Below are 24,644 nucleotides of genomic sequence, written 5' to 3'. Positions count from 1 at the left end.
GGTCGCGGGTCGCGCCCTCTGCCGGGAGGTCGCGGGTCGCGCCCACTGCCGGGAGGTCGCGGGTCGCGCCCTCTGCCGGGAGGTCCCGGGTCGCGCCCTCTGCCGGGAGGTCCCGGGTCGCGCCCTCTGCCGGGAGGTCCCGGGTCGCGCCCTCTGCCGGGAGGTCCCGGGTCGCGCCCTCTGCCGGGAGGTCGCGGGTCGCGCCCTCTGCCGGGAGGTCGCGGGTCGCGCCCTCTGCCGGGTGGTCGCGGGTCGCGCCCTCTGCCGGGAGGTCGCGGGTCGCGCCCTCTGCCGGGAGGTCGCGGGTCACGCCCTCTGCCGGGAGGTTGCCGGTCACGAGGAGGCCGGCGACTCTGCCGCGGCCTCGTCACCAGCCTCGGAGTCCCACACCTCGGACTGCAGGTAGTCGGCGAAGAGGGCCTTGGCGCGGTGGAGGACCCGGTTGAGGTTCTGCCGGCGGACCAGCCGGTCAAAGTGCATGGCCAGCTCGTTGTAGTCCATCTGGCTGCGGACGATGTGGTCGCGGTGCTCCAGCAGCACCGCCAGGCACAGGAAGAGGGCGAAGGGGTTGCCGCGGCCAAACTCCTGGGGCGGGGGCAGGGGGGCCGGCGCCGAGGGGGGTGCCCGCCTGGTGGCGGGCGGCGGACCCCCGGCCTCGGCCTCGGCCTCCCCGTCCGGCGAGGGGCTGCGTCCGTCGGCTGAAGGGTTCAGGGCGGGGGCCGAGGCCGATTTCTTCACCCCCAGGCTCCGGAGGCAGGGCGGTTGGAGGAGGGGTTCCGCCTCCTCCTCCTCCTCCTGCCGCCGCTCCTCCTCCTCTTCACCGTCCTCCCGGCCGCTCCGGTGCGACTGGAAATCCCCGAAGCTGGACTGCTTGGCCGGCGGCCGGGGGCTCTGGCCCTCCCGGCCCCGCCACCGGCCCTCCGCCGCGCCCTCGGCAGCGGCCGTCAGCTCGCGGGCTGGCCGGACCATGTGCCGGTGGCGTGAGGCCCCGCCCTCACTGGCGTCGGCAGGCGCCAGGGGGGCGCCGGTCAGCTCCACCTCGGTCTCGGGTGGGTCGGGGGGCAGGGAGCTCCAGGCCACCTCCAGCAGCCGCAGGGCGTCCTCGAAGGCAAACTCCCGCTTCAGCTCCAGCAGCAGCCAGCGGTAGCAGAAGAAGAGGTCGTCGGCGCCCCGCGCCAGCAGGTAGGCGTAGAACTCGGGGTCGGTGCGCTGCAGGAGCAGCTTGAGGTGCCGGAACTTCACCGCCATCACCTCGCCGTCCATCTGGAAGTTGGCCTCCAGCCGTTTCATGATGCCACAGAAGCAGATGTAGGCCTGGCCCTCGTGGTCCATGACCGCCAGGATGGGGGAGGCGATGTCGCTCATGCCCTGGCAGTAGGAGACCCGCGGGTGGGTCAGGGCGTAGGTGATCAGGAGGTCGTGCAGGGCCATGAGGTGGGGGCTGTCCTCCGAGCCGGCGTAGTAAGGGTGGGTCCGGTCCGTCCGGAGCACGTCCTTCAGCACCATGCCGCTCACAAACTCCAAGTCGTCGGGGCTGGCCCGCTCGGCCCACTCGCCCTTCAGCCTCTCGTACTCCCGCGTCTTGCGCTTGATGTAGTCCATCCGCTCCTGCCCGGTCAGGCCGTCCGGGTAGACGTTCAGCAGGTATCGCCACACCACCTGGGGGAGAGCGGGAAGACAAGAGCGCTTAGGGATTCCCGCCCACCGGGCTTCATACGCCCACCCTCCAGCTCCTCCTCACCGTGACAGAGCTACCATGGGAATTTCCCTATGTAAACACGTCACGCTCGACCCGCAACACCGAAAGTGTGACTTGGTCGGAAAAAAAATGGAAAAGCAAAACATGAACAGTCGCCTGGCGGGGCAGAACTTGAATCGTGCCAACGAGAGAGGCCCTGTTGCCAAGCTTTTCCACCCTACACTCATCAGGACAAATGCAACGATGCCAAATTTCAAACAGTAATAATATATTAAAAAACGGAATCAAACTGCATCTTCCTTTGGTTGTTCGTAACAGGCAAGAGTACAGACCATGTCCAACCAGCCCATGCTTGCAAAGCCCAAAACAAATTGCTTACTAATCGATACGATTGTGTGATTGGACAGCACTTGCTGAACAATCCTGAGTGCGACGATAGTTACACTAGCAACCACTGGAAGGTAACCAGTTGAGCTCATAACTCGTCGTTAAGTAACGAGGTTCATTTACGCTTGCTAGAAGTGACACCCATTCATAGGCAGGGACCCATCCTCTGCAAACCAAAGGAATATGTTCAAGCCTTGCACCGTTTTTGAATTACCCGGGGGCTCGGGGAGCCTATAGTTTTCCCGCTGCTTTCACCATGCCAATGCCTCAGCCAATCAGAGTCGACTTGCCAGCCCAATCAGCACCCTTTTCTCCCGCAGTATACATTGTTGTGATCGTCTGAAATTTGGCATTCTTGTGTTTGTCCTGAGCGAGAGGCAACATGCCTCCCTCTTCGGTAAGATGAAATCAAAACGTGAATTAAATGGAGAGGGGCTAGAGAATGCCATCTTCTCAAAGGCAATTAGGGGTGTTGCAATAAATACTGCCCTCGCCAGCGGCACTCATCCTAAGAATGATTAAAATAAAGAGGGATACATGGATAGAGGACTGACTAACAAACACTTAGAATTGGGACAAACGGGTCACCTTCCAGTTGGTAAACTGTAACGAGTGGAGTGCAGCAGGGATCAGAGCTAAGGCCCCAAACTTTTTACCATCCATATTACTGATTTTGATGAAGGGATCGAGCCAAGTTTGCTGACAATACGAAGATAGGTGGGAAAGTAAGTTGTGAGGGGGATACAAAGAGTCTGCAAAGGGGATACGGATAGGCTAAGGGTGTGGGCTAAAATTTGGCAGCTGGAACGCAATGTGGGACAATGAGAGGCTGCCCACTTGGGCAGGGAGAATAGAAAAAGCTGTGTGTTATTTAAACAGAGAGAGACTGCAGAATGCTACGGTAGAGGGATCTGGGTGTCCTGGCACATGAATCAGAAAACGTTAGCGTGCAGATACAGCAAGTGATTAGGAAGGCAAGTGGAACGTTGTCCTTTATTGCGAGGGAGATGGAGTATAAAAGCCGGGAAGTCTTGCTACAACTGTGCAGAGCGTTGGTCAGACCGCACCTGGAGCGCCGTGTACGGTTTTGGTCTCCTTATTTAAGAAGGGACAGACTCGCATTGGAAGCCGTTCAGAGAAGGTTCATCCAGCTGATTCCCGGGATGAAGGGTGTTTGTCTGATGAGGAACGTTTGAGCAGGTTGGGTCTGTACCCATTGGAGTTTAGAAGAATGAGAGGTGATCTTATTGAAACATATCAGATTCTGAGGGGAGGGGGTTTGACAGGGTGGATGCTGAGGGGATGTTTCCCTCCCCTCGTGGGAGGAATCTAGAACGAGAGGAGGGGGGCACAGTTTCAGAACAAGGGGTCTCCCATTGAGGATGGAGATGAGGAGGAATTTCTTCTCTCAGAGGGTGGTCAGTCTGTGGAATTCTCTCCCCCCCCCCAGAGAGCAGTGGGGGCCGGGTCACTGAATATATTCAAGGCCGAGTGAGACAGATTTCTGATCGACGAGCGAGTCGAGGGTAATCACGAAGGGGGTTTCAATAGAGTAAATGAGGAGAAGCTATTTCCAGTGGCAGGAGGGTCGGTAACCAGAGGGGAACATAGAGAATCGGTAAAAGATCCAGAGGGGGTGGGGGAGATGAGGAGAATGTTTTTGACCCAGCGAGTTGTTGTGATCTGGAAGGTGCTGCCTGAAAGGGTGGCGGAAGCAGATTCAATAGGAACGTTCAAAAGGGGGGGAATTGGAGAAATACTCGAAGGGGAAAAATTCACAGGGTGTGTGGGGGGAAGGAGCAGGGAGGTGGGGAAGAAGAATGGGATGAATTGGATCGCTCTTTCAAAGGGCTGGCACAGGCACGACGGGCTGAATGGCCTCCTCTTGTGCTGAGAGATTCTGAAAGCTAGGAATCAAAGGAGACGCTTGGCACGTCAGTTTGCGTCCTTCCACAGTCTCTGGGCGATTACCTCAACCACAAATGCCCCTGCGTTTCCCTCACTACAAAGGCACAATAGGGTTAGGATCAGGTGGAGGCCATTCAGCCCCACCGAGCCTGCTCCACCGCCCAATCCAATCGTGGACGATCTTCTACCTCGACTCCACTGTCCCCGCCCTGTCCCTCAGCGTTTGACAGTCTCTCGCTCTCCGCCTCGAAGAAACTCCCGGCAACCGAGCTTAATCCGGGGTCGAGAATTCCGAAGATTCACGACCCTGGGAGTCAAGGGATTTCTCCTCATCTCAGTCCAAAATGGCCGACCCCTTACCCTGAGGCTGTGACCCCCCGCGTTCTAGGCTCTAGGGGAAAGGAGGTCGGGTTGTGGGGGGGCGGCGGGGGTAGAAACAGCCTCCCAGCATCGCCCCTGTCAAAAAGCCCTTCAGAATTTTATACGTTTCAATGAGATCACCTTTCATTCTTCTAAACTCAGCCCATTCCACTCGATCTCTCCTGACTGAGCAGTCCCTTCGTCACAGGGATCAGTCCGGTGAACTTTGGCTGCACTCTCTCTGGGGGAAAGTACATTCTGAAGAGGACTCGAAACATCAACTCTTGTTTCTCTCCCCGCAGATGCTGTCAGACCTGCTGAGGTTTTCCAGCATCTTCTGTTTTTATTCCGGATTACCAGCATCCTCAGTATTTGGCTTATACCCTTCCTTAGGTGAAGAGACCACATCTGGACACAGTAATCCAGATGCACACGCATCAGAGCGCTACAGACACTTTTAGACTCCAATTCCTTTGCAATAAAGGCCAACCTGCCATTTGACTTCCTAATGACGTGCTGCAGTTGAATAGCATCTCCAAGGCCCCTCAATCCCTCAGCTCGAGGGAGATGGTTAATTCGCCTCGCCACCCAGCCTCACCTGGCACGCCCTCCGACCCCCATCTTTATACCCCGTCCATCCTGGCGGCGACCCCCATTTCGCCAGCTGACGGCCGGGGGAAGAGCCAGACCCTGGCGGGCAAGCGGGCTATTCGGCCACGAGGGCATCGCACCTGCGAGCAACTGCGCCATGGCTGCAGGCTGTCGCATGAGGGAGGGCACCAAGTGAGGTACAGCCATGTGGGAGAGCGAGCACGAGGCAGGGGGAGGTGACGGAAGGAAGGAGTGAGGGTTTTGTGGAGGTGAGAGGGGGGTGGGGGTGGGGGAAAGAGGTGGGAGGGTGGGGAAAGCCCACAAACCTTGCGCAGTGCGGGTTCTACGCCGCCGTGATAGATCCTGAGCCGCAGCTCCTCGGGCCGGCACAGCTGCCCCTCGTGGTTGAGGTAGGTGTGGAACTCGGCGTCGCTGAGGGGCGGTTTAAAAGGTTTCACTGCCTCCTCACTGCTTGACCAGCTCAGCACCTGCTGCACCTTAGAGATGGTTCGGCCAACCTGTGCGAAGGAGCAGAGCAGCACGTTAGATACAGAGAGAAGCTCCCTCTACACCGTCCCCATCAAACACTCCCAGGACAGGTACAGCACGGGGTTAGATACAGAGTAAAGCTCCCTCTACACCGTCCCCATCAAACACTCCCAGGACAGGTACAGCACGGGGTTAGATACAGAGTAAAGCTCTCTCTACACCGTCCCCATCAAACACTCCCAGGGCAGGTACAGCACGGGGTTAGATACAGAGTAAAGCTCCCTCTACACCGTCCCCATCAAACGCTCCCAGGGCAGGTACAGCACGGGGTTAGATACAGAGTAAAGCTCCCTCTACACCGTCCCCATCAAACACTCCCAGGACAGGTACAGTACGGGGTTAGATACAGAGTAAAGCTCCCTCTACACCGTCCCCCATCAAACACTCCCAGGGGAGGTACAGCACGGGGTTAGATACAGAGTAAAGCTCCCTCTACACTGTCCCCATCAAACACTCCCAGGACAGGTACAGCACGGGGTTAGATACAGAGTAAAGCTCCCTCTACACTGTCCCCATCAAACACTCCCAGGACAGGTACAGCACGGGGTTAGATAAACAGTGCAGCGCTCCCTCAGCACTGACCCTCCGACAGCACGGCGCTCCCTCAGTACTAGCCCTCCAACAGCAGAGCGCTCCCTCAGCACTGACCCTCCGACAGGGCAGCGCTCCCTCAGCACTGACCCTCCGACAGGGCAGCGCTCCCTCAGCACTGACCCTCCAACAGGGCAGCGCTCCCTCAGCACCTACCCTCCGACAGGGCAGCGCTCCCTCAGCACTGACCCTCCGACAGTGCGGCGCTCCCTCAGCACTGACCCTCCAACAGTGCGGCGCTCCCTCAGCACTGACCCTCCAACAGTGCGGCGCACCCTCAGCAGTGACCCTTCAGCGCTGACAGAAGGATGCGAGTTAGGTTGGTACTGGGCACTGTCTGTGGGCAGCGAGGCTCCACACACTAACCTGGGAGATGATGGACTGTGTTAGAGGATGTGCCGAGGCTGTGAAGGAACGTTTCTCCGGTGTCAGGAGGTCGGAGCCGATTACATCCTTCGGGCTGATGATGTCCCAGTCTTCAAGGAGCGGGCCTGAGGGGTGGAGGGGGTCGGGAGGAAGAAAAGGGGTCATGCCCCATCATTACATTTGATGCCTCTCTACACCAATAACCAACATCGAATTCTAAAACACAAAACCAATTTACAAGTCTCTTCAACTCTCGCTCACAGGTCCCAAATCAGCCTCGCAGCCCACACTCCAGTGACCGACATATTCGACCACGGGAGGCATCGCACCAAAACCCAATCCTTCCGAGTGCCGCACTTTTGACGGAGAAGGATCAGGGGCACGAACCATGGTTGCCTCCCCCATCCTTGACACTCAGGTCTGGACAGGGATGAGGCTGGGTGCTGTGCACTTCCCCTCCCTCCCTCCCTCTCTCCCCCGCCCTGGGGTGGTTCATTCAGCACCAGGCCGCTGTTGGAGGCCGAGGCTTTCCTGAGCCCCCCCGGCCCTCCGATACTCACTGTCTTCGGAGGGCTTGATGTCCACTTTGAGCTGGAGCTGGGCTTTTGAGAGACTGCTGAAGGCCACATCCAGGTCCCAGTCCGATTGCAGGGACAGGTAAACCTCCTGACTGGGTTTCTCCGGAGACAGGTAGCTTATAACAAAATTCTTCTTCCTGTCCGACAATCAGGAAATAGGAGACATTTACTGCACAGGAAGCTGCTACTGACAGGGGGGGTCGGTGCTGAGGGAGCGCCGCACTGTCGGAGGGTCAGTGCTGAGGGAGCACCGCACTGTCGGAGGGTCAGTGCTGAGGGAGCGCCGCACTGTCGGAGGGTCGGTGCTGAGGGAGCGCCGCACTGTTGGAGGGTCAGTGCTGAGGGAGCGCCGCACTGTGGGAGGGTCAGTGCTGAGGGAGCGCCGCACTGTCGGAGGGTCGGTGCTGAGGGAGCGCCGCACTGTTGGAGGGTCAGGACTGAGGGAGCGCCGCACTGTCGGAGGGTCGGTGCTGAGGGAGCGCCGCACTGTCGGAGGGTCGGTGCTGAGGGAGCGCCGCGCTGTCGGAGGGTCGGTGCTGAGGGAGCGCCGCACTGTCGGAGGGTCAGTGCTGAGGGAGCGCCGCGCTGTCGGAGGGTCAGTACTGAGGGAGCGCCGCGCTGTCCGAGGGTCAGTACTGAGGGAGCACCGCACTGTCCGAGGGTCAATACTGAGGGAGTGCCGCACTGTCCGAGGGTCAGTACTGAGGGAGTGCCGCACTGTCGGAGGGTCAGTGCTGAGGGAGCACCGCACTGTCGGAGCGTCAGTGCTGAGGGAGCGCCGCACTGTCGGAGGGTCAGTGCTGAGGGAGCGCCGCACTGTCGGAGGGTCAGGACTGAGGGAGCGCCGCACTGTCGGAGGGTCGGTGCTGAGGGAGCGCCGCACTGTCGGAGGGTCGGTGCTGAGGGAGCGCCGCACTGTCGGAGGGTCGGTGCTGAGGGAGCGCCGCACTGTCGGAGGGTCGGTGCTGAGGGAGCGCCGCACTGTCGGAGGGTCAGTGCTGAGGGAGCGCCGCGCTGTCGGAGGGTCAGTACTGAGGGAGCGCCGCGCTGTCGGAGGGTCAGTGCTGAGGGAGCGCCGCTCTGTCGGGGGGTCAGTGCTGAGGGAGAGCCGCACTGTCTGAGGGTCAGTACTGAGGAAGTACTGTCCTTGCTGCTCTGTTTTTTCCGGGCCTGTGGACAGGTATGAGGGGGACAGAGTGAGAAACTGAAGTTAATGGTTAATCAGGAGTCAAGGTTAGGTCGCGACTAATGGAGTGCGATTGATAACCTCGGCTAACATCCTGCAAACACGCTGGCAACTCCGTGAGAATTGAACAGCCCACGTCATTCTCCAGGTCTTAACAACTGTTTACAAACTGATAACCATCACAATCTCATTCACATTGCCAACTGAACTCTGACTGGAGCAAGCTGCACAGAAATAGGCCATTTGGCCCCTCTGTTGTGTGGTGTTTGTGCCCCACACCAGCCTCCTCTCACCCCCCACCTCTTCATCTCCCCTTATCCCCCTCTTCATCTCCCCTTATCCCCCTCTTCATCTCCCCTTATCCCCCTCTTCATCTCCCCTTATCCCCCTCTTCATCTCCCCTTATCCCCCTCTTCATCTCCCCTTATCCCCTCTTCATCTCCCCTTATCCCCATACCCTTCTATTCCTTTCTCTCTCATGTGTTTATCCAGCCTCCCTCTTAAACACATCGACACTATTCACCTCGTGCACTCCTGTTCCACATTCTCCCCACTCTCTGGGTAAAGACGTTTCGCCTGAATTTCCCCCTCGATTGGATTTATTAGTGACTGTCTTATATCGATGGCCCCCACCTAGTTCTGGTCTCCCCCCACCCCACAAGTGGAAACATCTTCTCTACGTCGACCCTATCAAAACCCCCTCCATCATTTTAAAGAGCTCGATCAGGTCACCCCCTCAGCCTCCTCTTTTCTAGAGATAAGAGCCCCGGCCTGATCAATCGTTCCTGATAAGATATAACCTCTCTGTCCCTCGTAAATGATTGTTACTGCACCTTCTCAAAGCCCTCGCCAATCGCTGACATCCTCAGCCTGGATGCCACGCGGCCTGGCCCCTCTGTACTCACCCGCTTAAATCGAAAGCCCGAATCAGGATGTGCTGGAGGACTTCAAAGGAGGTGATCTGGGGGTCAACAGCAAACGAGCGGAACTCGGGCTGCAGTGAGCCTTCGCATTTCTGTCCCAGAAAGAGGAAACCGTTATTAAATCGCTGAAGAACATGGCGTTTTTATTCAGCATTTGCTACCCATCCCTAATTGCCCCCTTGAGAAGGTGGGGGTGAGCTGCCTTCTTGAACCTCTGCAGCCCGTGTGGTGTAGGTACACCCACGGCGCTGTTAGTGGGGGGAGTGCTAGGATTTTGACCCAGCGACTGTGAAGGAACGGCCGATATATTTCCAAGTCGGGATGGTGAGTGGCTCGGAGGGGAACTTCCAGGTGGTGGTGTTCCCCATGCGTCTGCTGCCCTTGTCCTTCTAGATGGTAGTGGTCGTGGGTTTGGGCGGCGCTGTCGAAGGAGCCTTGGCGAGTTGCTGCAGTGCATCTTGTAGATGGTACACACACTGCTGCCCCTGTGCGTCGGTGGTGGAGGGAGTGAATGTTTGTGGATGGGGTGCCGATCAAACGGGGCTGCTTTGTCCTGGCTGCAGGACCACACCGTGCGGGGTCACCATCTTTGTGGTAAATGACAACTTGGAGAATGGTAGAGAACCTTGGAACCACTGCAGTCCGTGTGGCGTAGGGGAGTGCACACGCACCGATACGCTCACTGGCACACACACACCGGCACGCACGCACCAGCCATGTTGTTTTAGATGGATCAATCCTCTGTGTTGTTACAGCCGACTCAGAGTAAATCACACTGATCGACAGAGAACGAGACACTGACAGATAGGGGGAGATGGTGACGGAGGGGTGGGGGACGGTGACAACAGGGAGGGAGGAGATGGTGATGGGTGAAGGGGAAAAGATGGTGACGGGGGAAGAGGGGGTTTACACCCACTGGGACTGCACTCCCCCCTTTCCCCCTCCCAGTCCTCCGGGAGGTTTGTGTGGGGGGTATTTCTCACCCCCCACCCCCAACACCCCCCCCTCTGGTCTCTATCTCTCCAGTGCCTGGGCTCTCACCCCCTCCCAATCTCCTCCCACACTCTCTCTCCTGAGGGGGCTATTTCTCTGGTTCCCTCTCCATCACCTACACTCGGGCTTTGACCACCCACCCCCAATCTCTCACTATAGGGGGTATAAATATACCCCCAGGGGGGGTATTTCTCCATTACCTACACCCTCACCACCCCACAATCTCTCTCTATAGTCGGCATATCTATCGCCCGAGGGGGTATTTCTCCATTACCTGCACTCTCACCCTCACCACCCCCAGTCTCTCTATAGGGGGTATATCTTTCCCCCCTAACCCCCCCCCCTCCCCCACAGGGGGTATTTCTCTATTACCTGCACCCTCACCACCCCACAATCTCCCTCTGTATCAGGTATATCTATCGCCCGAGGGGGTATTTCTCCATTACCTGCACTCTCACCCTCACCACCCCCAATCCCTTTATATAGGGGGTATATCTCTCCCCCCCCACCCCCCACCCCCCCCACAGGGGGTATTTCTCTATTACCTGCACCCTCGCCACCCCCAGTCTCTCTATAGGGAGTATATCTACCCCCCTGAGGGGGTATTTCTCCATTACCTGCACTCTAAACCCTCACCTCCCCCAGTCTCTCTATAGGGGGTATATCTACCCCGCTGAGGGGGTATTTCTCCATTACCTGCACCCTCACCTCACCCAGTCTCTCTCTATAGGGGGTATATCTCCCCCACCCCCCCCAGTGGGTATTTCTCCATTACCTGCACTCTCACCCTCACCACCCCCAGTCTCTCTATAGGGGGTATATCTATATCTGCCCCCCCACAGTGGGTATTTCTCTATTACCTGCACCCTCACCACCCCCAGTCTCTCTCTATAGGGGGTATATCTACCCCCCTGAGGGGGTATTGCTCCATTACCTGCACTCTCACCCTCACCACCTCCCAATCCTCCGCCGCCGCCGCCATTCTCTCTGTGTACATTCCCCCCGGAAATTACCTCACCCTGCACAGCATCACTTCCGGGAGGGAGCAGGACCCTCCGTCTCTACGGTAACGGGGCAGGGCCAGAGGGAGAGGGCGGGGCAGGACCGACCTTCTCCATGGTAACGGGGCTGGGGCCCAGGGGAGGGGACGGCACCGACAGCCTCGGCGGTAACAGGGGGTGGGCGGGGTCAGAGCTGGGGGGCGGGGACAGCGACCTCCAGCCTCCATGGTGACGGGGCAGGGCTCAGGGGAGGGAGTGGGCGGGGCCCATTGGAGGGGCGGGGCCCAGTGGAGGGGCGGACCCCAGACACGGCGTGGGTGGGGCCCGTCGGGGGGCGGGGCCCAGAAGGGGTGGGGCCGGGCAGATGGACGGACAAGCTCCGTGGCAATGGGGCTGGTCTCAGGGGAGGGGGCGGAGCCCAGAGAGAGTGGGTGGGGCCAAGGGAACGGGGCGGAGCCCAGCGGCGTTGGGCGGGGTCCAGACTGAGAGGGGGCGGGTCCCAGGTCCCTCCCAGGGGAATGCAGGGTGTGGGTGAGGCCATTCAGCCCCTCTCAGGGGATTGCAGGGATGTGGATGAGGCCATTCAGCCCCTCTCAGGGGAATGCAGTGCGTAGGTGAGGCCATTCAGCCCCTCTCAGGGGAAGGGAGGGTGTAGATGAGGCCATTCTGCCCCTCCCAGGGGAATGCAGAGTGTGCTTGAGGCCATTTAGCCCCGTCTCTGGGGATTGCAGTGTGTTGATGAGGCCAGTCAGCCTTTCTCAGGGGAATGCAGGGTGTGGGTGATGCAATTCAGCTCCTCTCAGAGGGACAGGGGGTGTGGATGAGTCCATTCATCCCCTCTCAGGGAATTGCAGTGTGTAGATGAGGCCATTCTGCCCCTCTCAGGGGAATGCAGCATGTGGATGAGACCATTTAGCCCCTCTCAAGGGATTGCAGTGAGTGGATGAGGCCATTCAGCCCTTCTCAGGGGAATGCAGTGTGTGGATGAATCATTTGGCCCATCTCTGAGGGAATGCAGGTAGTGGATGAGACCATTCAGCCCCATCAGGGGGAGGGTGTGGATAAGGTCTTTCATCCCCTCTCAGGGAAGGGGATGGTGTAGATTAGGCCATTCCGCCCATCTCAGGGATATGCCGGGTGTGGGCGAGGCCATTCAGCCCCTCTCAGGGGAATGCAGTGCGTGGATGAGGCCATCCAGCCCCTCTCAGGGGAAGGGAGGGTGTAGATGAGGCCATTCAGCCCCTCTCAGATGAATGCCGGGTGCGGATGAGTCCATTCAGCCCATCTCTGTGGGAATGGAGAGTGTGGGGTGAGGCCATTCAGCCCCTCTCAGGGGAATGCAGCGTGCGGGTGAGGCCATTAAGCCCCTCTAAGGGGAAGGGAGGGTGTAGATGAGACCATTCAGCTCTTCTCACATGACCTGGGTCGGGCTGAGGAGACATCAATCGAAGTCCCCCACCCCCAACCCTGGCATTTTGTCTCGGTTAACGCAGCATTGGCATTATTTTGCTGTCTCTTGGATCCCAGTTTGTTGAACAATTCTGGGATTTTCTCCTCCAGCCCAGTATCCCTTCCCTTCAGCATCAACAAAGCCTCCTTTAGCCAAACTGCCCAGTTCACACGTGCCAGCCCAGGTGAGAAATCTCATGATTCACTCCAAAAATCTCGCGGACAGTTTCATTCCAATGAAAAAGGTATTCCATCCACTTAGGACCACTTCAACTTTTATTGTCTGTTTCTTTCTTTCAAAGTATTTATTTCATTAGCTCTTGACATGTTGCTTCCTTCTGTGTAATTATCTTGTTCGCAAATAGATCTGACTATTGCTCTTAACCTGAAGGTAAGTATGTAGCAGTTTGACATTTACTCTGATTTAGAAAAGACACAAGTGTGTGCCTGTAGTGACAATTCCATGTGCGGTTTCTGGGGTGTTATACAACAATTAGTAAGTCTAATTAATTATAATTAATACTGATATGTGGTTTTTCAACATGGGAGGGACTGGCTGTTAATGGAAACCTGATCTCAGTGGTGAGCAATAGACAAACGTGGCCTTGTCTAAATGGGGTTCCTGCCCCTGATCATTATCCAGCAATTCCTGTGTAAAACCAGGTAAGCATACTGCAGCTACATATCATGCAGGGGTAAAGACTCTCCCAGGGCAGGAACAGCACAGGGATAGATACAGAGTAAAGCTCCCTCTGCACTGTTCCCATCAAACACTCCCAGGACAGGTACAGCACGGGGATAGATACAGAGTAAAGCTCCCTCTACACCGTCCCCATCAAACACTCCCAGGACAGGTACAGCACGAGGTTAGATACAGAGTAAAGCTCCCTCTACACCGTCCCCATCAAACACTCCCAGGACAGGTACAGCACGGGGTTAGATACAGAGTAAAGCTCCCTCTACACTGTCCCCATCAAACACTCCCAGGACAGGTACAGCACGGGGTTAGATAGAGTAAAGCTCCCTCTACACTGTCCCCATCAAACACTCCCAGGACAGGTACAGCACAGGGTTAGATACAGAGTAAAGCTCCCTCTACACTGCCCCCATCAAACACTCCCAGGGCAGGTACAGCACGGGGTAAGATACAGAGTAAAGCTCCCGCTACACCGTCCTATCTGAATGAGCGTGAAAATCTGACCCGTTCAGCTGAGTCTGTGGGTGAAGGTTTAATCTGGTGCAGCTCAGGTTCTACTCCCAAGGAATGAGACTGACCCCTCGAGCTCCCTTCATACCGGAGCCGCCGATAATAGAATCCGGGAATCATAATGCACAGGAGGAGGCCGTTCAGCCCATCATGCCTGTGCTGGCTCTTTGAAAGATCTAGCCCATTAACTCCACTACCCCACCTCCCTGGCTCTTTCCCCCCCCCACACACCCTGTGAATTTTTCCCCTTCGAGTATTTCTCCAATTCCCCCCCCTTTCGAACGTTCCTATTGAATCTGCTCCCACCGCACTTTCAGGCAGCGCCTTCCAGACCACAACAACACGCTGGGTCAAAGAGATAAATCGAGCTCCCTCCCGTCTTTTTTTGTTTGCCGAGTACCTGAATCGCTCCTAACGTGACTGTACCGCCCACCTGCGGAGTGCAGCAGTGGCGGAAGCAGCTTCAGAGAAAGACGCAGTGGCAGCCAGTGACAGTCAGAAACCATACAATGATATATTGATATGTACATCATACACAGCAGAACGCCTGGTCCCCGTGCGAAAAAGGAGACACGGGCATTTCCGAACAGAACCAGGATATAAATAATGGGACCAGATTCCGGAGCTCCGCAGCCACTGTACATCCGGAGGGGTCACGGGAGGTGTGACAGAGCTTGCCGAGGCAGGCCGAGTGAAGTTGGGGAGGGGGCGAAGGGAGCGGCGTCGTTCGAAGTTATAAGTCGTAGGCACCATCATCTTAACTACTCATGGCGTAGAGTTTGGTCCATGCCCGGGCTGGAACAGAAGGTAACATGGATTAAGGGGACGTGTCCTCATACATGTACCGGCGACTCTGCCTCTCCCTCCGCCAATTCACCCCCTAACCCCTTCTCAAGGTGCTGACTCTCACTGGGAGGCAGTTCCGTCCATCCTAGGACCTCTCCGCTTATTCAGAGTGTGGGAGCATCTCATTAGACACAGAGTTAAGCTCCCTTGACACCGTCCCCATCAAACGCTCCCAGGACAGGTACAGCACGGGGTTAGACACAGAGTAAAGCTCCCTCTACACTGTCCCCATCAAACACTCCCAGGACAGGTACAGCACGGGGTTAGATACAGAGTAAAGCTCCCTCTACACCGTCCCCATCAAACATTCCTAGGACAGGTACAGCACGGGGTTAGATACAGAGTAAAGCTCCCTCTACACCGTCCCCATCAGACACTCCCAGGACAGGTACAGCACGGGGTTAGATACAGAGTAAAGCTCCCTCTACACCGTCCCCATCAGACACTCCCAGGACAGGTACAGCACGGGGTTAGATACAGAGTAAAGCTCCCTCTACACCGTCCCCATCAAACACTCCCAGGACAGCTACAGCACGGGGTTAGATACAGAGTGAAGCCCCCTCCAACAACAACTTGCATTTCTTTAGCACCATTAACAAAAGGAGGTATGAGGGACAGGTGACCGAAAGCTCAGACAAACAGGTCGGTTTTAAGGAGCGTCTTAAAGGAGGGGAGAGAGAGAGAGAAAGAGAGAGAGGGAGAGGGAGTGGGGGGCGGAGAGGTTTAGGGAGTGAATTCCAGAGCTCAGGGCCCCCCCAGGCAGCTGAAGGCCCGGCCGCCAATGGCGGAGCGATGGGAATGGGGGGGGATGTGTGAGAGGTAGTTCTAAGAAGCCCAGTCACCCAGCCCCTGCTCCCGGTCTTCCCCAGTTGAGATACCCACCGATCTCTATGGCCTGTGATTCGCTGTTTTTCCACTGTTCTGCCACGTCATTGGCCAGTGGGTCATCAGGGTTGGGTGCGCTGAGTAAAGCCTGGATGGAGAGAAGGACCGTCCGGATCTGCAGTGCTGGAGACCACTTGTCTGCATCAGATGTGAGAGGGAGAGCGAGAGAGAGAGAGAGAGAGAGTGAGAGAGAATGGGTGGTGGGGGGGGGGTCAATTCTCAGTATGGTTGTTCCGCACTCTGTCCCTCGGTGTACAGAATCCCAGTTATCCAAGCACCAGGTTTTGCTGCCACCCAGTCCCACCCGAGCAGTCGCCCTGCGATGCCCCCCACAGCCGAACATCTCACCCTCCGCCCTCGCTGTTTAGCGGCCGGGTCCCACTGGCCCGTCCCCGTCCCGGGGGTCAGATCGGTTAGGTCGGGGGGCGGGATGCGAGAATCGAGCGTGGGGAGGGTGGAGGGGAGTGAGTGAGTGACAGGGTTGGAGGGGATGAGGGTGCCGGGCAGGAGGATGAGGTGCGGTTGAAGGAGGAGGGGCGTGAGGAAGAGGGAGGGGGAAGGAAGTGGCTGGAAGGTGGGGAGGGGGAGGAAGAGATTGTGGGGGGGGCGGGGGGGGGGGGGAAACGACTTTGCTCAAGAAGCTTGACACTACGAGGGAGGGGGACGGAGGGAGGGGGACAGGTGGATGGATGGAGGGAGGGGGACGGAGGAAGGGGATGGATGGAGGGAGGGGGACAGAGGGAGAGATGGGGACAGAGGGAGGGGGACGGACGGAGGGAGGGGTGGGAGGAAGGGGGATGGGGGAAGGGACGGACGGAGGGAGGGGGACGGACGGAGGGAGGGGGACGGACGGAGGGAGGGGGACAGACGGAGGGAGGGGGACGGACGGAGGGAGGGGGACGGACGGAGGGAGGGGGACGGACGGAGGGAGGGGGACGGACGGAGGGAGGGGGACGGACGGAGGGAGGGGGACAGACGGGGGGAGGGGGACGGACGGGGTGAGGGGGACAGGGGAAGGGACGGACGGGGTGAGGGGGACGGGGGAAGGGACGGATGGGGTGAGGGGGACGGGGGAAGGGACGGACGGGGTGAGGGGGAAGGGATGGACAGGGGAAGGGGGAAGGGACGGACGGGGTGAGGGGGACGGGGGAAAGGGATGGACGGGGGGAGGGGGAAGGGACGGACGGGGTGAGGGGGACGGGGGAAGGGATGGACGGGGGGAGGGACGGACGGGGGGAGGGACGGACGGGGGGAGGGGGATGGGGGGAGGGATGGACGGGGGGGAAGGAGGGACGGACGGACGGGGTGAGGGGAAGGGACGGACGGGGGGAGGGGGAGGGGGATGGGGGGGGAGGGACGGATGGCGGGGGGGAGGGACGGATGGCGGGGGGGAGGGACGGACGGGGGAGGGAGGGACGGACGGAGGGGGTGAGGGGAAGGGACGGATGGGGGGAGGGACGGACGGGGGGAGGGGGATGGGGGAAGGAACAGACGGGGGGAGGGACGGACGGGGTGAGGGGAAGGGGGAAGGGACGGACGGGGGACGGGGGACAGGGGAAGGGACGGACGGGGTGAGGGGGACGGGGGAAGGGACGGACGGGGTGAGGGGGACGGGGGAAGGGACGGACGGGGTGAGGGGGACGGGGGAAGGGACGGACGGGGGGACGGGGGAAGGGACGGACGGGGGGACGGACGGGGTGAGGGGGACGGGGTGAGGGACGGACGGGGGAGGGGGACATGGGGTGAGGGACGGACGGGGGGAGGGGGACAAGGGTGAGGGACGGACGGGGGGAGGGGGACAAGGGTGAGGGACAGACGGGTGGATAGGAAGCTGAAGGCCCCGGTACCTTTCAGGATGTCCAAGCAGATCCTGCCCAGCTTGTCGACGTTGGGATGGTAGATCTTGGTGACGAAGCGGACCTTGGGGGCTGCCATGGGGTATTCCTCAGGCAGGAAGAGCTCCAGTTTGAAATTACCCCCTTCGAAGGGCGAGTCCTGGGGCCCGGCAATCACCACGTGAAAGTATCGAGCGTTGGCCTCATCCGGCTCGGCCCGGATCCCCGGCACCGGCTCTGCCATCAGACGCTGTGTCTCCTGTAGGGTTGGGGGGCGGGGGAGACAAGGAACTGGAGACTAACCAATCAGCACCTCCCCAAACCCACAACCCCCTTCCTGCCCGGACGGTCAAGGGCAGCGGACACGTGGGGACATCACCACCACCGCCCGCCAGGGCCCCTCCCTCGGCCTTGAACATGTTCTCACCTCCCGAATCCGCTCCCCTCCTTCCCGGAACCGTGAATCCCTCCAATCAGGTGTCTGTCAGTATCCAATCGGCTCTTAGCAAGGTCACAGACCACGTCCCCGTGTGAACGTGACAAGGGTAAACTTTCCCTTGGACCGTCTGCCGCCTTTGATATGGTCGATCACCCCCCATCCCTCCTCTCCTGCTGTCGGTTCGGCTGGGTGGGGCTGCACTCACGCACTTCCATTCCCATCCGTCTAATCACAACCAGCCAATCACCTCTTCCTGCTCCCGAACCGTGACCTCTGGTGTCCCCCCCGAGGATCTATCCCTGATTCACGCCCCGCTCTTTCCTATTCCTCATCTACAAGCTGCCCCTCGGCGACATCGTGTTAGTTTACGCACCAACGCTGACGTCATCCAGCTCAACCTCCCCTCCACCTCCCCGCACTCCTCCACTCTCTAAATTGTCAGACCGCTGATCCGACATCCAGTCCTGGAGGAGCAGAAGTTCCCTCCGATTAAATATTGGGAAGACTGAAGCCATTGTTTTCGATCCCCGCTCCAAACTCCATTCCCGAGCAACCGACTCCATCCCTCTCCACGGTAACGGGCTGAGGTGGAACCAGACTACTCACAGCCTTGGTGTCGTATCTGACCCTGTGGTGATCTTCCAACCCCAGGATAGCGCCATTGCTAAGACCCCCCCCCACTTATTTCCACCTCTGTGACGTCGCCTGACTCCACCTCTGTCTCAGCTCATCGGCTGATGAAACCCTCGTCCACGCCTTCGTCACCTCCAGACTCGACTATCCCAACGCTCTCCCAACCGCTCTCCCACATTCTACCCTCCGTAAACTTCAACTTATCCAAAACTCTACTGCCCCCCCCGCCACCCACCCCCGTGTCCAAACTCGTACCGAGTCCCTTCACCCGTCACCCCCTGTGCTCGCTGACCCACACTGGCTCCCGGTCCAGCAATTTTAAAATTCTCATTTTCGTTTTCAAATCCTTCCATGGCCTCCGCACAACCCCCTCCCTATCTCTGGAACCTCCTCCAGCCCTACAACCCTCCCTATCTCTGTAACCTCCTCCAGCCCCTACAACCCTCCCTATCTCTGTAACCTCCTCCAGCTCCTACACCCCTCCCTATCTCTGTAACCTCCTCCAGCCCCTACAACCCTCCCTATCTCTGTAACCTCCTCCAGCCCCTACAACCCTTCCTATCTCTGTAACCTCCTCCAGCTCCTACACCCCTCCCTATCTCTGTAACTTCCTCCAGCCCTTACAACCCTCCCTATCTCTGTAACCTCCTCCAGCCCCTACAATCCTATCTCTGTAACCTCCTCCAGCCCCTACAACCCTATCTCTGTAACCCCCTCCAACCCTCCCTATCTCTGTAGCCTCCTCCAGCCCCTACAATCCTATCTCTGTAACCTCCTCCAACCCCTACAACCCTCCCTATCTCTGTAACCTCCTCCAGCCCCTACAACCCTCCTTATTTCTGTAGCCTCCACCAGCCCTTACAACCCTCCCTATCTCTGTAACCTCCTCCAGCCCCTACAACTCTCCCTATTTCTGTAACCTCCTCCAGCCGCTACAACCCTCCCTATCTCTGTAACCTCCTCCAGCCCCTACAACCCTTCCTATCTCTGTAACCTCTTCCAGCCCCTACAACCCTCCCTATCTCTGTAACCCCCTCCAACCCTCCCTATCTCTGTAACCTCCTCCAGCCCCTACAACCCTCCCTATCTCTGTTACCTCCTCCAGCCCCTACAACCCTCCCTATCTCTGTCACCTCCTCCAGCCCCTACACCCCTCCCTATCTCTGTAACCTCCTCCAGCCCCTACACCCCTCCCTATCTCTGTAACCTCCTCCAGCCCCTACACCCCTCCCTATCTCTGTAACCTCCTCCAGCCCCTACAACCCTCCCTATCTCTGTAACCTCCTACAACCCTCCGAGATCTCTGCGTTCCTCCAATTCCGGCCCCTCGAGCATCCCCCGATTTCCATCGCTCCGCCATTGGTGGCCGTGCCTTCAGCTGCTGGGGCCCTAAGTTCTGAATTCCCTCACTGAACCTCTCTGCCTCTCTCTCCCTCTCTCCTCCTTTAATATGCTACTTAAATCCGATCTCTTTCACTGAGCTTTCAGTCGCCTGTCCTAATGTCTCCTCATGTGGCTCAGGGTCAAATTCTGTTTGCACATTACTCCTGTGATTCACCGCGGGGATGTTTGTGTTCAAGGCGCTATATCAATGCAAGTTGTTTCGGTTCCTCAGGACAATGAGGAATGGGCAGCAGATGATGTCCTAATCAGCGATGCTCAAATAACAAGAACAAATTCAAAAAGGTAGTGAAAACACAAGAAAAATTAACTGTGACAGAGAGAGGAAGGGGACGGAGGCAGGAATGGGCCAGAAATAGGAATGTAATGTATTGGAGATGCAGAATTTTTTTGTGTTTTGTAATGGGGGCGTTTGTGATGAGATTTGTAATGGGGAGAATTTAATGGGGGCATTGTAATGGCAGGATTGAAACGGGGGATTGTAATCAGGAGATTGTCACGGAGTTTGTAATGTAGGATATTGTTATGGGTGGCGTAATGGGGGTCTGTAATGAGGGAGATTGGAGTGGCAAGGCTGGTTATTGGGATTGTAATGGGGGATTGTTATGGGGTGTTGTAATCGGGAATTTTAATTGGGGGATTGTAATGTAATGAAGGAATTGTAAAGGAGGTTGTAATGTTGGAAACATAATGGGGTTGATTATCATGGGCGGATTGTAATGGGGTTGTAATGCAGGGTTTGTAATGGGGCTGATTGATATAGAGGGATTGTTGTGCGGGGATTGTTATGGGGGTGTAATGAGTGAGTGTAATGGGGGTTTGTTTTGTGGGATTGTTTTGGGGGATTATAATGCATGCTTGTTATAGCGGATTGTAATGGAGAGGTTGTAACTGGGGTTTGTCATGGGGGATTGGAACTGGATTATGAGACAATTGTAATCGGGTGATTGTATTGGCGGAATTTGGAATGGGGGATTGTTCCTGTAATTGGGTGACTGTAGTGGGAATGTAATCAGGGGTGTTGTAATGGGGGCTGTAATCAGGGGATTGTAATGGGCATGTAATCGGGGGGGTTATGGGGCTGTAATCAAGGAGATTGCAACGGGGCTGTAATCAGGGGGTGTAATGGGGCTGTAATCAGGGGGATTGTATTGGGGCTGTAATCATGGGGATTGTATTGGGGCTGTAATCATGGGGGTGCAATTGGGCTGAAATCATGGGGATTGTATTGGGGCTGTAATCATGGGGATTATATTGGGGCTGTAATCATGGGGTGTAATCGGGGGGGGTGCAATGGGGCTGTAATCAGGGGGATTGTATTGGGGCTGTAATCAGGGGGGTGCAATGGGGCTGTAATCAGAGGGATTGTATTGGGGCTGTAATCATGGGGGTGCAATGGGGCTGTAATCAGGGGGATTGTATTGGGGCTGTAATCATGGGGTGCAATGGGGCTGTAATCATGGGGATTGTATTGGGGCTGTAATCATGGGGGTGCAATGGGGCTGTAATCAGGGGGATTGTATTGGGGCTGTAATCATGGGGGTGCAATGGGGCTGTAATCAGAGGGATTGTATTGGGGCTGTAATCAGGGGGTTGCAATGGGGTTGTAATCAGGGGGGTTGTAATGGGGTTGTAATCATGGGGGTGCAATGGGGCTGTAATCAGAGGGATTGTATTGGGGCTGTAATCAGGGGGTTGCAATGGGGTTGTAATCAGGGGGATTGTAATGGGGCTGTAATCATGGGGGTGCAATGGGGCTGTAATCAGGGGGATTGTAATGGGGCTGTAATCATGGGGGTGCAATGGGGCTGTAATCAGAGGGATTGTATTGGGGCTGTAATCAGGGGGGTGCAATGGGGCTGTAATCAGAGGGATTGTATTGGGGCTGTAATCATGGGGGTGCAATGGGGCTGTAATCAGGGGGATTGTATTGGGGCTGTAATCATGGGGTGCAATGGGGCTGTAATCATGGGGATTGTATTGGGGCTGTAATCATGGGGGTGCAATGGGGCTGTAATCAGGGGGGTTGTATTGGGGCTGTAATCATGGGGGTGCAATGGGGCTGTAATCAGAGGGATTGTATTGGGGCTGTAATCAGGGGGTTGCAATGGGTTTGTAATCAGGGGGATTGTAATGGGGCTGTAATCATGGGGGTGCAATGGGGCTGTAATCAGAGGGATTGTATTGGGGCTGTAATCAGGGGGTTGCAATGGGGTTGTAATCGGGGGATTGTATTGGGGCTGTAATCAGGGGGATTGTATTGGGGCTGTAATCAGGGGGTTGCAATGGGGTTGTAATCAGGGGGATTGTAATGGGGCTGTAATCATGGGGGTGCAATGGGGCTGTAATCATGGGGGTGCAATGGGGCTGTAATCAGAGGGATTGTAATGGGGGGGGGGGGGGGTGACAGGCAGCTCTTCCCCCGGGTGGATTCCACTCCCAGCCCTAGGCTTCCCTCCGTGCTAGGCCTTGCCCAGCCTGGGGAATGGAGCTGGGGGTCTGTCCGGGTCCACATTCTCCGCTCCCCCGGATCCCCCCCGCCGGCCCAGGAGGGGTTTAAACCCCCAGTCCCAGCCCCTCACTCCCCCCATTTACCTTCACGATGCGCCGCGGCAGCCCAGCCATGTCCACCCGAGTCGCAGCCAAGACACAGACACCGTCTGGGAGGCCGGCCTGGGGGTGGGAGACAGCGCCATTAGCGGCTGGAGGACCGCGGGCGGGAGCGGCACTGCCAGCGGCTCCTGGTGCCGGGAGGACCAAACTGCAGCCGGGGAAACTGGGCACAACACTGCGGCTGGTGGTGGGAGGGCTGAACTGCAGCCGTGAAGATTGGGCTCCGCACTGCGGCTGGTGGTGGGAGGGCTGAACTGCAGCCGGGATGACCGGGCTCAGCACTGCGGCTCCTAGTGACGGGAGGACTGAACTGCAGCCAGGAGGACCGGGCTCAGCACTGCGGCTGGTGGTGGGAAGGCTGAACTGCATCTGGGAGGGCTGAGCTCTGCACAGGCAATGCCAGCGGCTCCTGCTGATGGGAGGACTGACCTACAGCTGGGAGGACCAGGCTCAACACTGCCCTGCATGGTGGGAGGGCTAAACTGCAGCTTTAAAAATAAAATCACTCGTGGGACGTGGGCGTCGCTGGCTAGACCAGTATCTATTGCCCATCCCTAATTGCCCCTTGAGAAGGTGGTGGTGAGCCACCCTCTTGAACCGTTGCAGTATGTGGTGTAGGTACACCCACCGTGCTGTTAGGGAGGGAGTTCCAGGATCTTGACACATAGAAAATAGAAGCAGGAGTAGGCCATTCGGCCCTTCGAGCCTGCTGCTCCATTCAATATGATCATGCCTGATTCTCTATCTCAACGCTATACTTCCACTCTCTCCCCGTAGCCCTTAACGCCTTTAGAGTCCAGAAATCTATCTACTTCCTTCTTAAATTTATTCAGTGACTTGGCTTCCACGGCTTTCTGTAGTAGAAAATTCCACAGGTTCACCACCCTCTTGAGTGAAGAGGTTTCTCCTCATCTCAGTCCTAAATGGCCTACCCCGTATCCTGAGACTGTGACCCCTTGTTCTAGAGCCCCACTCACAGCCCAGAGGAAACATCATCCCTGCATCCAGTCTGTCCATCCCTGTCAGAATTTTATACATTTCAATCAGATCCCCTCTCATTCTCCTAAACTCCAGTGAATACAGGGCCTAGTCAGCCCAATCTCTCCTCATACGACAATCCTGCCAACCCAGGAATCAGTCAGGTGAACCTTCGCTGCACTCCCTCTATGGCACACTATACTCCAGGTGTGGTCTGACCAAGACCCTGTACAGCTGCAGTAAGACATCCTTGCTCCTATACTCAAGTCCTCTTGCAATGAAGGCCAACATACCATTTGCCTTAAGATAAAAGCAAAAAAACTGCAGATGCTGGAAATTCAAGACAAAAACAAAAATACCTGGAAAAACTCAGGAGGTCTGGCAGCATCTGCGGATAGGAGCACAGTTAACGTTTCGAGTCCGAATGACCCTTCAACAGAACTAAGTAAAAATAGAAGAGAGGTGAAATATAATCTGGTTTGAGGGGGGAGGGGGTGGGACAAGAAGAGCTGGATAGAGGGCCAGTGATAGGTGGAGATAACCAAAAGATGTCACAGACAAAAGGACATACCACTTGCCTTAGCTGTTTGCTACACCTCCATGCTTGCTTTCAAGTGATTGGTGTACAAGGACACCCAGGCCCCTTTGTACATCAACATTTTCCAATCTAACACCATTTAAATAATACTCTGCCATTCTGCTTTTCCTACCAAAGTGGATAACTTCACACTTATCCACATTATACCGCAGCTGGTGGTGGGAGGGCTGACCCTACAACTGGGAGGTCAAAGCTCAGTACCACCAATGCTGGAGGATGGTGGGAGGGATTGGAGTGCAGCTATGGGGACCAAGCTCCACACTGCCATTAGTGGTGGCAGAAGGGAACTGCAACTGGGAGGACTGACCACAGCACTGCAGCTGGTGGAAGGACTGAATGGCAGATGAGAGGACCCAGCTCAGCCCTGCAGCTGGTGGTGAGAGAACTGAACTGCAGCTGGGAGGGCTCCAACTCAGCACCACTCCCTGCTGGCAGGAGGGCTGAATTGCAGCTTGCAGGACCAACCTCAGCACCTGCACTGCTGTCACCTCCTGCTGGTGGGAGACCTCGACTGCAACTGCCAGGACCAGTCCTACCACAGCCGTTGCGATGACTGACCTGCAAATGGCATACTGCCACCACCTCCTGCTGGTAGGTGGACTGAACTGCAACTGAAAAGAGAACAGAG

General features: G+C 57.2%; 2 protein-coding genes across 2 annotated transcripts; both read right to left on the bottom strand.

Moving 5' to 3' along the window:
• Positions 1–267: 267 nt before the first annotated feature.
• tbc1d25 (TBC1 domain family, member 25) lies at positions 268–11,131 on the bottom strand. Its single transcript, XM_078534889.1, has 6 exons — positions 11,066–11,131; positions 9,121–9,230; positions 7,012–7,166; positions 6,452–6,576; positions 5,272–5,463; positions 268–1,659 (listed from the first exon to the last, which is right to left on the bottom strand). The coding sequence occupies exons 1-6, from the start codon at positions 11,126–11,128 to the stop codon at positions 334–336; spliced, it is 1,971 nt and encodes a 656-aa protein (XP_078391015.1). The 5' UTR covers positions 11,129–11,131; the 3' UTR covers positions 268–333.
• A 3,146-nt stretch (positions 11,132–14,277) lies between these two features.
• Positions 14,278–22,563, bottom strand: LOC144672894 (ubiquitin-conjugating enzyme E2 N). The gene is made up of 4 exons (XM_078534895.1): positions 22,423–22,563; positions 17,367–17,613; positions 15,517–15,657; positions 14,278–14,583 (listed from the first exon to the last, which is right to left on the bottom strand). The coding sequence occupies exons 1-4, from the start codon at positions 22,450–22,452 to the stop codon at positions 14,546–14,548; spliced, it is 456 nt and encodes a 151-aa protein (XP_078391021.1). The 5' UTR covers positions 22,453–22,563; the 3' UTR covers positions 14,278–14,545.
• Positions 22,564–24,644: the final 2,081 nt, after the last annotated feature.

Source organism: Cetorhinus maximus, unplaced genomic scaffold (assembly GCF_964194155.1).
Source record: "Cetorhinus maximus unplaced genomic scaffold, sCetMax3.hap1.1 HAP1_SCAFFOLD_138, whole genome shotgun sequence".
NCBI classification, from domain to species: domain Eukaryota; kingdom Metazoa; phylum Chordata; class Chondrichthyes; order Lamniformes; family Cetorhinidae; genus Cetorhinus; species Cetorhinus maximus.
Note: the sequence above shows the minus strand (reverse complement) of the source record. Positions and strands in the feature narration are given on the sequence as shown.

What these genes read in the sequence shown, in the direction of transcription:
- tbc1d25 (XM_078534889.1), bottom strand. Translation starts at nt 11,128, where the DNA reads ATGTACACAGAGAGAATGGCGGCGGCGGCGGAGGATTGGGAGGTGGTG. An exon ending in TGGTGAGGGTGAGAGTGCAG is followed by an intron (nt 9,231 to 11,065) that starts GTAATGGAGCAA and finishes TTTCTGGGACAG; the next exon opens with AAATGCGAAGGCTCACTGCA. An exon ending in CATCAAGCCCTCCGAAGACA is followed by an intron (nt 6,577 to 7,011) that starts GTGAGTATCGGA and finishes TCCACCCCTCAG; the next exon opens with GCCCGCTCCTTGAAGACTGG.
- LOC144672894 (XM_078534895.1), bottom strand. Translation starts at nt 22,452, where the DNA reads ATGGCTGGGCTGCCGCGGCGCATCGTGAAG. An exon ending in TGCCGCGGCGCATCGTGAAG is followed by an intron (nt 17,614 to 22,422) that starts GTAAATGGGGGG and finishes CCAACCCTACAG; the next exon opens with GAGACACAGCGTCTGATGGC. An exon ending in ATCACAGGCCATAGAGATCG is followed by an intron (nt 14,584 to 15,516) that starts GTGGGTATCTCA and finishes CTTCTGTTCCAG; the next exon opens with CCCGGGCATGGACCAAACTC.